This window comes from Bombus pascuorum, chromosome 15 (assembly GCF_905332965.1).
Source record: "Bombus pascuorum chromosome 15, iyBomPasc1.1, whole genome shotgun sequence".
NCBI classification, from domain to species: Eukaryota; Metazoa; Arthropoda; class Insecta; order Hymenoptera; family Apidae; genus Bombus; species Bombus pascuorum.
In genome coordinates this window covers 3,660,843-3,675,052 of record NC_083502.1, presented here as the reverse complement: position 1 = coordinate 3,675,052, position 14,210 = coordinate 3,660,843, and the positions used below count along the sequence as shown (strand labels likewise).

The 14,210-nt window shown below is 40.7% G+C and overlaps 1 protein-coding gene across 1 annotated transcript in view; it reads right to left on the bottom strand.

Moving 5' to 3' along the window:
• LOC132914713 (adenylate cyclase type 6) overlaps positions 1-14,210 on the bottom strand; it is a 90,297-nt gene that overhangs the window by 50,601 nt on the left and 25,486 nt on the right. Inside the window, exons 3-5 of the mRNA XM_060974052.1 lie at positions 10,339-10,599; positions 8,213-8,371; positions 1,234-1,447 (exon numbers count right to left, since the gene is read on the bottom strand). Coding sequence (XP_060830035.1) covers positions 1,234-1,447; positions 8,213-8,371; positions 10,339-10,599 — 634 coding nt within the window. The remainder of the gene's footprint in view (positions 1-1,233; positions 1,448-8,212; positions 8,372-10,338; positions 10,600-14,210) is intronic.

The window sequence follows — 14,210 nt, the reverse complement described above, 5'->3', positions numbered from 1 at the left end:
TAATCGATTTTCGTTACCGACGCTTACCGATCGATGACAGATTAATCGGTTTTCGTTACCGACGCTTACCGATCGATAGCACGTTAATGGGCTTTTTAGCCCGAAAAACGTACCAGGAGTGCAGCTGGACGTTGTATTGGTTGGCAACTAAGTGATTGCGTACTTTGTTATTAGCACCTAATGACAAAATCCGCGATCACTTAGTTGCCACAGCGATTAAACTGGTCCGATAAATACAAAGCGAGCGAGACGATTGCGAGGATTTTGCGAGGACGCGTAGCACGTTATTTTCCTCGTAAGTGGTCGTCGCTATGTTCCTCGTGATCGATGGGGTCGTCGTCTACCATGCCGAGATCTCTGCAAGAGGCTGCTCCGTTTGATATACCGAGTACGACGACGCGACGAGTATACTCGTCAGAAACAGCTCACTGGTTAAGAGCTTTTCCCGTACGTGTAGCAGATAAGTTTTGCGACGAAGTTAGCGGTGGCCGTTTCGCTCGCGTTGAAACTTTGTGAGCGGGAACAGCCGCTTTCAAAGACGATGGGTTGCGAAAGTAGATGGAAAAAAAGTTGTTCGTGGAGAACCGCTTTGAAAATCTGATGCGCCGCTCGACCTTTGATGTCAGCGACGCTGCACACGCGCTTCGTACGACTATTACGACGCACGTACGCGCTGTCGTAAGAGGACGCGATGGCATTCTGATATTTTTATACTTTTTTTCTCCCCACCTTTTCTCGCAACCCTCTTTGGTTTTGTTGCCTCTTTGCTGAAACCATGCGCGGATTACACACGGGCAAAACGTTTGCCGAGGAAATTTTAATTAACGTCGAGGCGGTGCAAGTGGGTCAACCGAGGCTGAAACGAAAGCGGCCGAAAACGTGGCAAACGATCTCGTTGATCCTTCGGATAAAATTCAGACTCGATCGTACGTCTCAAAGAAAATTGCTGTCCTGCGGCGACGGTTGCGGAGATTTCACCCTTTGGTTCTCATCAGCGGAATCTATTTTCGTACCATGTATGTGAAATACGAGTCATATTTGGAAAACGACAATTTGGCAGTAAAATTCGACCAAGTTGAATTTCGAGATTTTATTCACGCGTTGCGTTTGGATTTTGTTTCCGGAGAAGTCCTCGCACGGTTGGCGAATCTCTCGCGCCAAAGATTTGTCCAGTAATTTGGTGGTAAATTCTTGGTGGTTTCATACTCTGTCTCTCAGTTTTCCGATACTTACCAGCGTAAATTGCGACGCAGACGACCAGCGTCACTGCTAGCGACAGGTTTTCTGGCCTCTCTAAAGTGGCAAGGAATTGTTGGCTGTCTTCTACAACGAGTCTCAGCATCAGAAGCATACCTAGGGCAAACGCCAGCCCCGCTAGTAAGCCGAGAACGTGAGTCATGTTGCTTTGGTTCATCCTGAGAAAATAGCGTTGATACAGCATTTCCACCTAAAAAGTAAAAACAAACAGGAACAAGTAATCTTTCTTCAACGTTTCTCAAACATTTATCTGACACATTTACTTCCTGAAAAGTTTAGGAACTAGAAGCAACCTTCCCTACCGAAAATTTTGTCAAAGATTGTTTATAATCTTCTATAGCTAATATTACATATTATACTGTGGTATCGTGGACAAATTGCCTAAGAAATATCGCGTGAATCACAAACGATATTGCGGGAAAGCCTAAGTACCGCTGGGCCTGGCAGTTTTGCCGGATAGTCGTCACCTGAAGAGTCGAATGAGGGAGTTGAGTTACGAGTAGTCGTGAGTGGAGAGTCGAGTTGTCAGGAGTCAAGTCGTGAGTTGAGAGTCGAGTTGAGTAGCCTTAAGTTGAGTAGTCGTGAATTGAGAGTCGAGTTGAGTAGTCGTGAGTGGAGAGTCGAGTTGTCAGGAGTCAAGTCGTGAGTTGAAAGTCGAGTTGAGTAGCCGTAAGTTGATTAGTCGTGAATTCAGAGTCGAGTTGAGTAGTTGTGAGTTAGGTAGTCGACTTGAGAATCGAGCTGAGTAGTCGTGAGTTGAGAGTCGAGTTGCACGCGTCACTCGTGTTCAGTAATTTTCACATATTCCGAGCTGTCCTTATGCCGCGTACGGGAAATCGGCACGAGCTTCCCGGACAACGTCTACTCCGCAACCGTTGCAATACTTTGCCGCGTTTACGATGGATGTTGCTTCGAGTGAACCTCCTAAAACAACGTCGACAGTCAAATGTACAGCTAATTTAGCAGTTCGTTCGAAAAATATTTCTCGCGAAGATGTACATCCCTCGATGGCCAGAAAAATGTTCCCAATTGGAGAGTCCCAATCGTTCGCGAGAGTTCGAAAGCTTGCGAAGCATCGGAGCGTGAGACGATCGATTCATTCGATCGAGATGGAATCGAGTTCTGGCCGGAGTTCGGTAAAAAAAAAAGGCCTGACAGGATTAAAGAATTACTTGGAACCGTTGGCTGAATTAGAGATGCGTGAAATCAAAGGAAGCACGGAAGTTTCGAGAGAGGGAGAAGCTGGATGGCGAGCCATTGAAAGGCGAAATAAACCAGTGGAACGCCGCGCCATTGTCGTTTCTCCTTTTCCATTTTCTTTGTTTCATTCGCTTGCCTCGCCGTTAATCCCGCGGTATTGCTTTTTATATTTTATTTCTTCTTTCGTTTCTCCGGTTTTTAGCGTTTGCCCGAATCAGTTCCATAGGTTCGGACAAATTTACTTGGAAGGCGATTTCAAACGAACGCCGTGGCCTTTGTTCTCGGAAGAAACACTGTTTAATCGCGAGATCGCATCGATCGTTCGAAAGGACACGTTACAAAATTCACCAAGATATTTCAAAGTATTCTTCGAACTGTTTAAGAGAAAAAGTAGACAGTAGCTTTTAACGAAAGTCAACGGCATTAAAAATTTGTCTCCAGGAAAATTTTCCTGCTTTTTAAATTATCCATCAGCGAGCTTCCGAAGAGAATGGAAAATCGCGACGATGGACAGTCTGATTCGTTCGTTCCAAACGACCAATCCGTTGAATTCGCAGCAATTTTTTTATCTTTTCCTGATTCATCCTTTTCAACTTTTATATATGTCGAAGACGAAGGGACGCCGGAGCCTTTCTTTCGGAATATTTGGGAAGGTCCTCGATACTTTAGTTCAGATTTTTTATTATAGTCGTACTTAAACAATAAAACTGAGAAATAGCTGTTTATGAGTCAAGTCAGTTATGATTATCCGAGATTTATGACAGTGGGCTTGGTCTCCAAGTGACATAATGGGTCACTGAACGTAGCCACGGTCACGGGAGGGACGTGTACCTAACAGAGGTATAAAGTAATTAAATAACTCTCCTTAAAAGCAAGGATTGACCCGAGGAATACGGAGAGGAGTCTACAAGGGCAGTTCCACTTGGACCGAGGTGCAATCCGATAAGTTCGACTAGCCCAGTGAACACGTACATCGAGTTCCTAATCGCAATCGTCATCCCGTTGACCGTGTATTCGTTCTCGAACCTAAATTCGTCGTCATAGGCATCTCGAGCACTCGATCATCGATATCGCTTGTTAACTTTTGTAATACATTCCCTAAACAAACATCGTCTGGTATAAGACAACTATGGACAACTAGCAGCAAGACTCATCATTACACGCCCCGTTTTCCGAAGATGATCCGACATATAAATACAATTCCTGGTATATCCTTTTCAACGTTTTATTGGGTTGACAACTAAGTCATTACTATCAGATGACAAAATCCGCAATCACTAAGTTGCCAACTCAATATATAGAAAGACCTGTAGCACGAAGATATGAATGGAATATCGTTGCTGCTAAAACTTTCGCGCGATACAGTGGTTCTAAGCGTTTGTTGCTTTGTACCTGTCGCGTAAGGGGATTTGGTATACGCGAGGAATTAAAGGAGGAAGAGAAGTTGTTGCTGCAGAGCTTGCCAGCTAACGTCAGACTTTCCTAAGTCGAGGAAGATACCTGGAGATAGCTGCGGGGCTGTTGGTGTTCTGTTAACGAAAAACACAGACTTCTTCGTTGATTAATCGTCTATCGAAGCGAAACTCTTCTTGCGCCCCAAGGCTGCGCTAATTTCTACCAGAATACGTGACCAAATTTAATTAAACTAAGATTTACTAAACGAAAGATCGTTCTGGACTACGCAAGAAATCGTAGGAACTTGCGTATCTCAGGCAACCGTAGTATCGCGTTAACGTAGTTGTGCAAAGAGGAACGCAGTTACCTTGTCAATTTCTATCGTCCAAGGATCTCAAGAACATTGTCCTATTCTACTAATTGCCCAGTGTATTAAAATTCTGCTTAATTTACTGTATATCGTACCCTAAGAATATATTGGGTTGGCAACTAAGTGATTGCGGATTTTGTCATTAGGTGGTATTGACAAAATCCGCAATCACTTAGTTGCCAAATCCAATAGCTTCGTACTAGTAATTTTCGACTGCGAAAACCTTCGATCTTATTCTGGCTGAGGTGGATATGTTTGTTGCTGTCTGGCCGGAATAGTTAGTTGTGGTGATAACGCGCTACTGCTCGCGTGTAGAGTGAGACAGGTCGTTGCTGGGACACCACTGCATTTTTTTTCTCATTTTTGATACGTGGAAAAAATCGGACTCCGGTCGCCGGGATTTGAACACCCGGGTTCCGAATGTTTATAATCTAAGACGCTAACCACTGCGCTGTCGTCGTCCGAGACTAGTTAGCGTCGAGTGATGATATTTTGCTGTCGAGTGCCGTCACGTGGCAATCGAAACAGCGTCCAATTCTCCTATCTATCCCTAAATTCGTTTTCAGTCAAGTTTATGTCGCGTCGTAGGGATCCTTCCATTTATGCGAAAGCTGATATTATAATAAATTAGATATAAAGTAGAACAGTGTCCGGTTGTCTTTGTTGCTTAGTTTTCTCGAAAGCTGACGTGGAAATTTCATGTCGGTGTTATCCATCGGTGTTCTATCGCACGACAGAACGAAGATTTACTATGGAGCAGGAAGCTGGCTTTAGTCAAACGTAAGCTGTACGCGTCAAGGATCGAGAGCTCTCGAGCCTCGAGGATCAGCTGCGATCTCAAGCTCGGATTAAGCAGGCGTAACCGAAGGAAACGGATTGCTAGGGACGCGTGGTACGCTTTCGGGTCAGTTTGACCCGAGTAGCGTCGACGCGACGCTGCATGTCCGAGAAACTTTGGAAATGTTCGAGCATCGGCGTGACGTTACGTTCTCGACACTTTTGACAAACAGGAAATATCAACGCGTTTGTAACATTGAGAATGTTCGATAGCATCAACGAGATGCTAGTAACATGACGTGCTACTGCAGTAGCATCGCATAGTACTCGACCTAACGCAATTTCTTTGGACGTGCAACTGTCCTTTGACTTGAGACGATCCACGTCAGAGATCAATTAAATTCAATACACGTCAAGTAAATAACGTTTTATTGATAAATTATTAATGTGTAAATTAATGCGTAAATGATGTTTCATTCGCTGATGTAACCGAAAGCTAGTCGGTTGGCAACTAAGTGATTGCGAGTTTTGTCATTACTATCTCTTTTTTCTATTTTTTATTTGCCTTTATTTTACAATCGATTCTCGTTAGAGAATTTTAAGTAAATTTATCCGACGTGGTACTATGACACGATTAATAGGTGTTTATAGTATGTTTGATTCTATTTGAATCTAATGCTTAGGTCTAAGGTGTAATGTCCTTTTAGCCTGCGGATCTGTTCCGACGTGTCGAGTAGTTGAGTAATTAGAGGGTTTTCTCCGCGAGTGAACGAAACAGAAGGGGAAGGTTAGGTAGCTGCGTGAGGCGGATCAAATTTCAGTCAGACGTAACCTAAATCGCGATAAATATCAGCTTGCATGGTAACTAGTTATCGTTTTGATCGACCGTCGGAATATGAAGAAGAGAAGAATACAAGGAAAAGGTGTGCACCGTAATCGGATTCATCGTGCTGTGACGAAGCAGAAGCTAAAACGGCGTTATAGAACGTAACGCGAGGTTCACAGTCATCGGACAATATTTGCAGAGAGGAATTACGCGGATGTTTCATAATGCAGCGATTTCAACCGGATTATCCGATCCGATGCTGGTGGTGAACACCGGCGAGCAAACAGCGATTTTTAGCCACGAGCTACAAACGCGAGCAGCAACATGAAAGAGCGGGACCATCCACGAGAATAAACAATTTTGTAATTCACGGAACCGGTGATCATCGGTGCTTATAATCTGCAACGACGTGCTACGCGTATTTTCCATTATCCTGGTCCGCTGGAACTAATTCCCCCCTCGATCCACAAATGGAAAAATTGAAACGTCACGAGTTGATAATCGATCGATTCAACGTCCGCCATCTGTCTCGCTCGCGAGGTTAATTTTTTGCCAATTGTGTGACGCTTAGAAATCGAACGCGCAACCTTTCACCGTGGAATGTTCGTCGAAAAGCAACACGGAAATATTGCGTTGGCAACTAAACGATTGCGGATTTTGCCAATACCATCTAGTGACAAAACCCGCAATCACTTAGTTGCCAACCCAATAACATTGGAATCGTAATATTTGTCAGTCAACGGGAAATTCGATGCTGCGTTGCACTGAAAATTAAAAGAATTCTTATCGTACCGTGTATCTGATTCTTAACCCTTTGTACTCTGAATTTTATTTCAATTTCGTTAGCAGCGGTTCCTAACGCTTTTAAGTGTTTTTTCCAGTGGCTGTGGAGAATTAGAAATTGGAAATTAAAAATTAAAGAATCAAAAATGAAAGATTCGCAACAATTACACGCAAATTAAACTATTTATCACAGACTTTCTAATATCTAAATGGCATCGAATCTTCCCGAAAGAAACATCAAATACCGATCTTAAAAATCGGAATAATCATCGAAAAATGGATTTTAATTATTTTTTATTTCGATTGAAAAATGCTTGAAAGCGTAAAACTCTTCGACGTAGTATCGCGTCTATATATTTTAGCTATCGATAATTTCATCGTTGCAGCTTCGTCGAAAGGAGGAAAGAAGCCAAAGCTATTGAAATCTTCGATCAACGCGAATTCAATTCGCGGCTGTGAAACCACATCGTCAAACTTTTCACCATTTTCACGGCTATTCTACTCGAGTTGCGAGTTTATGGCAACTCAATCGCTCGCCACAGATTCGATTCCAAATGGCAGGAAGTAAGAGAAACGACCACTGGGGTTGCGCAACTGTCTGCGAACAGCCCCGTATAGTTTCAGATTCTCTGGCCGCGCAAACTTGTTGCGCGATTTCACGTTTCCCTATTTAGGTGACTGTAGCATTACTATAGTGGTTGAAATTTAGTCAGAAAACAACCACACCTTGTCACGATCGTCTCTATATCGCGAGCAACGCTTCACTTACGTTTCCTATATTTTCTCCAACGATTTTCGCAATCCCAACAATTTTCTAATTGTTTTTATGTTTTTAGCTGTTTCATTGGTAGTTTTATTTGAACGTTCGAAATTCGTTCGATCTAGTGGTTTCAATTATCGCAGCTATTGTAGTTCATTGTTATTTGTCGATTTTTTTTTTTTTACACTTTTATTTATTTAGTGGATTGGGAAAAAGTTTAATGTACAGGATGCTTCAAAAGGCCCTGGCAACCAACGAAAATATTCCTTGTTTCTGCTGTAATTCGTCTTTCGCTTGCTCGGACTATCGATATGGTCGTGGAAATAGCACGCAAATCGTATTACATCGATACCGCGTTACACCTGTCTTTAGCATAATCCTATAGCCTCGTAATACCTAATTTTCCTAACTTTGCGCTACCTACAGCCTCGCGTTTCCCTCCCCTACTATCGTTTCCTTGTTATTAGGTTGGCAACTAAGTGATTGCGGATTTTGTCATTAGGTGGTACTGATAAAATCAGCAATCACTCAGTTGCCAACCCAATATTCCAGTCGTAGCTCCGTCCACCTCGCCATGTTCCATATCAGAAGCTATACTTTTGTAAAATTATGTACGTTTTATGTGCAGGTTTTCTGCAACGTCCGATATAGCTGTACTTTCCTTCCAATAATACGATCTCGAGAGAGAGAGAGAGAGAGAGAGAGAGAGAGAGAGAGAGAGAGAAATGCGAATTTCCAAACGAGGTTGTAGGTTGAATTTTTCCAAGCAAAAAGAAGAACGACGACCAAAAAGGGTACTTCGTTATTCCAATTGCCTTTTCACTCTGTTCGTCCAGGTATTTACCTGCAAGTTTTTAAAGCGGTGAGAGGCGCACAGCGACTTCAAAAAACGGCAGAGCGCACATTTCCTCGCTGGCTGAGTTATCGTCGCGTTAACGCTCGCCTCCTGTGTCTGTTCTTTCCCGGTTCTAAGCCCAACTCCCACCTCTGATCCCCTGCTCATCTGTCGACAAAAAGCAGCGTACAATTTATTATAGTACACCCCTTCCCAATGTCACAACGCGGATACAAATTGGGTTTCTGGAATTAGACAGTGTTGTTAGTTTAGGAAAAATAGTCACTGAAAAAGGAAAAAATATATATGAATATAGATATATATGTTGAGGTAATTACTCGAAGAAAAACTGTACACCTTATCTTTCGCATATCTATGACTCGAAGACCGTTGTTACAAAGAGAATAGAATTTAGTGAAAGAAAAAATTGAAAATAAGGAGAGGTCCATATTATTCTGCTTTTGAATGTAAATTTTGTTTCGGATTACAAGGTCTAGAAAGAAAAGAGCTATAATAGGTTTCTATTGCAACTTTTTGTAACCCTCGGCTACAGCTATAATGTCAACTTTTTGGTAATGTCCTTTGCTACAAACATATGAATGTAATCCCAACGAATCTTCCTCTATTGTATTGTAAGAGCGAAGATCTGCATCAGTATACACTATAGTTAGTATAATAATACGTATAATAGTTAACCCCTTGGCCTACACGCTATCTGTCGATCGCGCAAACCATAGTAAGCAAGAAACTCGGTCGCGCGCCGTGCCATTCATCCGTTCAGCCGTGTTTCGCAAGATGTATACTTCTTATGACATGTATATTTAGGGGCTACAAAAGGAATTGTGAAATGGTAAACAACCTTTGAGGATAGATAGTGTTTTTAGATTCGTGGTTATAGGCCAAGGAGTTAACAGTCAGATAGTGTTTCTAATTATGAAACATTGTGGAATCTGTATATTCAAATCCTTTAATCAATGACCCAGTCCAAGGCTAACTACTTATTTTAATATGTTTTGCTATTACAAATTCTCCACTCGTTCCTCTGTCAGTCAACAATACATAACAATACATAAAAAAGAAAAAAAGATGTATACAATAGTTAGTATAATAATACATATAATAGTTAACAGTCAGATAGTGTTTCTAATTATGAAACATTGTGGAATTTGTATATTTAAATCCCTTAATCAATGACCCAGTCCAAAGCTAACATCTATACAGGTTATACTTATACCTGTACTTATTTCAATATGTTTTGCTATTACAAATTCTCCATTCGTTCCTCTATTAGTCAACCTCAACAACACATCAAAAAGAAAAAAAAAGAATATAATAGTTAGTATAATAATACATATAATAGCTAACAGTCAGATAGTGTTTCTAATTATGAAACTTTGTGGAATCTGTATATTCAAATTCCTTAATCAAAGACCCAGTCCAAGGCTAACATCTATACAGGTGATATAGATGTAGATTGGATTAGGTTTGAGATAGAAAATGGGGATTAAATAAGGTTGGGTGTGTGAGTGTATATGTAAATGCACATGTATATGTACATGGATCAATGAGAATGCGGGGCAATAGGAAGATGAACTATGCTAAGTTATATTAAACTGTATGTATTTATATTGACCTGTTGAAAGAGTAACGTTGAATTTTTATTTATAAAATACTAGTCTTCTTCCTTTAGATAGAAATTCCTTTAGATTCCAACTCGCATTGCGATTATCAGATGACACATTTCTAATCTTTTAGATTTCAACTATATTCTGAACAACGTGTTCTGACTGATCGATTGCAGTCGGGTCTGTTCTATTATTATCGACGTTAGGAACGAAAGAATTCATTTCAGATGGAAGTAGGATCTTCTGACTTAACATTTTCCATATGGAAGAATCTCTACCTTTCGTAACAAACAAAAAAGAAAAAACAAGAGGAAACTTTATTTACTACCTTAGGTCTCAAAACATGGTCTTAGGTCTTAAAACGTGGCTAGAACGTACCAGTTAAGTCGTTTAGAAATACACGGGAGAAAAGAAATGGGAAAATAACAGCAACATGTGTCACCGAAGGACTTCTCATTGAACCTGTTAAGCTACCTTTTGAGGTATAATTCCAGTTGTAGAAGGACTCACCGTGACGATGGAGGGACGTGGCGCGCCAGTGAAGTGCTCGATCACTTCCCAGTTGGATTTCCTCAGCGGTGTATGAGGAGTTCGAGGGGTGTTGGGTGTATGCGGTTGAGAAGATGGTGTCGAGGACTTGGATCCCGGGGGATCGAGCAACAGCTCCACCTTCGGCTTGCCACCGTCGCTGTTGCTCACGTGCTGTCGTAAGCTGGCCCATCTTCGCGTGCTTCTCACGGACCCGGTTACAGACCTGGTAGCCACCTCGCCCTGTAAATCAAATCGTTCCACTGGATTACCGTTTGTGGATGAAGGACATGATGGGATTGGAGATGATGAACACGATGCTGTGGATGAAGAATGGTTGAAGCAATAGAGGCTAGAAAGGTCTAACACCTTTGGGTCTTCTATAACTTAAGACCACATAGAAAAGACCACGCGCAAATTGAATCTTACTTGTGTTAAAAACTTATGTTCACATGGAAAAGCGGATTTGTTCTGGAATTAGGAAGGATGGTGAATTAGGACGTGATGCTGTTGATGAATGATAGAATGGCCTAAAATCTTTGAATCTTCTATTTTATTAATCTGCATAAGTATTTGTATTATTTTAATAATTTAATAATTAGTAAATTTTAGTAATTTGCACAAGGAAGAGATGCACAGATTGAATCTCATTTATGTTGAAGAGTTATATTCATATGCAGAGGTGGGTTTCTAGTTGGTGGGATTACCCTGTACGTCATTCAATTGATTCTGGCTAATTTATTTGTTAATCCATCGCTTTATAGTTAGAGTACATGGTTGTTGAAGTAATTACTTCAACATAAACCCCTTTTCTTTTGTATATCTATGACTTGGAGATTGCTGTTACCAAGAGAATAGAATTCAGTGAAGAAAATTGAAAATAAGGAGAGGTCCATATTGTTCTGAATATAAATTTTGTTTTAGATTACAAGGTCTACAAAGAAAAGAGCTATAAGTAGATTTCTATTCCTGTTTCTTATAGCCCTCAGCTACAGCTACAATGTTAACTTTTTGGTAATGTGCTTTGCTATAAATATATGAACGTGCTTCCAATCGATCTTCTTCTATTGTACTGCAACACTGCAAGAGTGAGGATCTGGATCAACATACACTATACCTGTGCTTATACTTGTACTTATTTCAATATATTTTTCTATTACTAATTCATCCACTCCTTCTTCTATCAGTTAAGCTCAATAATTGTGATGTATAGTACAGTCTGTTATGCAGCCTGTCGACAAATTAAATTTCATTTACTGAAAATCTAAACAGTCGATGAATCAAATTTGAAAATACATTGGGAAACTCGTAGTTTCCTATTGGATTGGCAACTAGATGATTGCGGATTTTGTCATTAGGTGGTAATTACAAAATCCGCAATCACTTAGTTACCGACCCAATACAAGTAGCAAAATATGTAACATTAACGAATAATGCAAATTTCGAGTGCAAACTATTGAACACAGAAAAGAGGAAAGAAAATCGAAATTTCCGATTCTTCTCGGGCAAACACAATTTCTAAATAGTCCAATCGCCGATTGAACACGTCGAGTCCCAAAAAATTGATACGAAACTATCTGGATTTCTAGCAGTAGATCATAGTCGAGGAAAAAGAATTGCAGTCGAAGAGTATCGTATAAAGAATTTAAATCTCCTCTTAAATCCGGAGAAGAGGAGAACTCAGTTTCCAAGCTTTCCAATCTCTGAGACACGGTGGGTGCTAGGACCAGGGTTCGTGAGAGATACCAGTTTGTCTTTCAGGAGAGACGAAAGAGATAAAAAAAAAAAAAAAAGAAGGAGAAAATATGTGAAAGATAAGAAAGACGTGCGAGGGGTAGCAAAGACAGAGGAGACGGAGTAATAAAATTCTTAAATGTATTACATTTGTTTCGAGCCCCTGTGGAGAAGAGGAATAACACTTTCTGTTGTTGCTTGTTTCTTCGACGCTCCAGTTTGTTTTCACTTCGCCAGGGGAATGTTCAAGGCGAACTTTCATAAGCTGCGCGCTGCTGCTCTTCGAACACCATATCGCGTGAAGAGAGGAAATTGTTTCATGGGAAACCGTGCCAACTCTTCTAGTTAAATGGAGTTATCGTGTGAGCCTTGTTGAAACGTGACTGCAAGTTGTCAGGCTAATGGACAGGTGGTCGTGAACTTTCACGAGACAAGACAATTTACACGTGTTCGGTTCATCTTGGTTTTCGCAAGTTCGCCTAACATCACCTTCTCTTGACATGGGTCTCCATGGATGTTACTCCTCCTTACGATCGGTTAATCGACTCTGTTAACACGCGGCGTATCCAGAAACGAAGTTTCCATTAGCTACGCAGAAAAAGTGGAAATTTATTTCCCAAACCTTTCGTCTTCGTCCTATTCTCGAACCTAAAGCTGAGTTTACATTAGTCCAATCGCTGAACCATGCGATATCGTTACAGTAGTCCTAGGTCGTTCAGTGTCTGTCAGCGATTTTTGAAGTAGCCCTTGCTCGGGTTTGTAGCGCGAGCAGGTGCTCTTTCGCTTCGTTCTATTTTCCTCTGTCACTTTAATTTGTTTTCGACCATTTTTAGCGCGTTGTTCAAGCTCGCTTTGCTGCGTTCAATCGATGGAATCTCTCAGCTGCTTAACATTTTTGCTCGTAATCGATTTTGCTACAAATCCTTTTGTATTACGAAAAGCTATTAGAACTTGTTTGTATCGCGTTGTATTTGTTTATGGAAACCTGAGAGGTCAGAAATTGGACTGGACTTTGCGTCATTGGAATTTTTTGACCATCCAGTAAATGGTAAATCTAGATACACGTGAATAATTTTGCCTGCGCGTTACTGGTAACAGTAGAAGTATCTTACTGTGTGGTAGACAAAGTAGGATGGCAGAGGCAGCTGAAAGCTTTCCAATGTATCAGTTGAAATCAATGCACGCTGGAAGGCGAAGGACGAACGACGTCCGAGTCGTATTAAATTTCTATTACCTAATCAGCCATGGAAGCCCCATCTATTCACTTCTGCTCCTTTCAACGTGTCTTATCCCAGGCTTTATCGATCCTGCTGCTAACGATTCTCTTTCGTCGAAATCTTTCTACAAAATGCTCGAATCAAAGGAAGAACATTTTTTCCCAATCGAATAGCAAAAATCTTGTGCGCTATATCCTTGGAAGGCGAATTTCGAAAATTTGTAAAAGACCGTTTAAGATATCGAAGGTCGTTTCCAGGCTGGCGATTAATAATTTGAAGTGTATTTAACCAGCTACATGTACGTAGCCAAAATTTTGTTGAAACAAGCGTAACCATAAACACGTTGGTGATTGATTGGGAATCTATAATTTCGATGAAATAATTATGCGACCGATTTATCCGCTTTATTTAAGTAAGCATAAAGTAAATTGCAAAGCTTTGTAATTCGAAACAAAATTAATTATAAACACGTGACCTAATTCGAAATAAATCTGGATCGACTGAACATGGACTAGGCGGTGTTGTTATCGATCTCTGTATTAAATTACCAATAATAGCAATAAATATTTACATCGTCAACAAAACAGCCACTTGTCGTCATCGGCGAATATAATTTGGTCATTTAAAAATGGAGCTCCTTTGGATTGGGATCAAATTACAATTACAATCGATCAGAGTCATTACTAGGATCATTTTGGCATTTTGGTATTTTGTAATTTCTAAGCAAAGTATTTCTACATTCGGTTCAATGTATTTATGTCCAGAGTCATTACTTTCCCTCTAATTTTGAATAAGTTAGTTTTAATTGATTGTTTAGGTCTTCACGTAGGATGCAACGTTAAAAAATTAATACAGCGGAATTTACATACCTCGTGGTCTTCCCACATGAATATATGATTATCC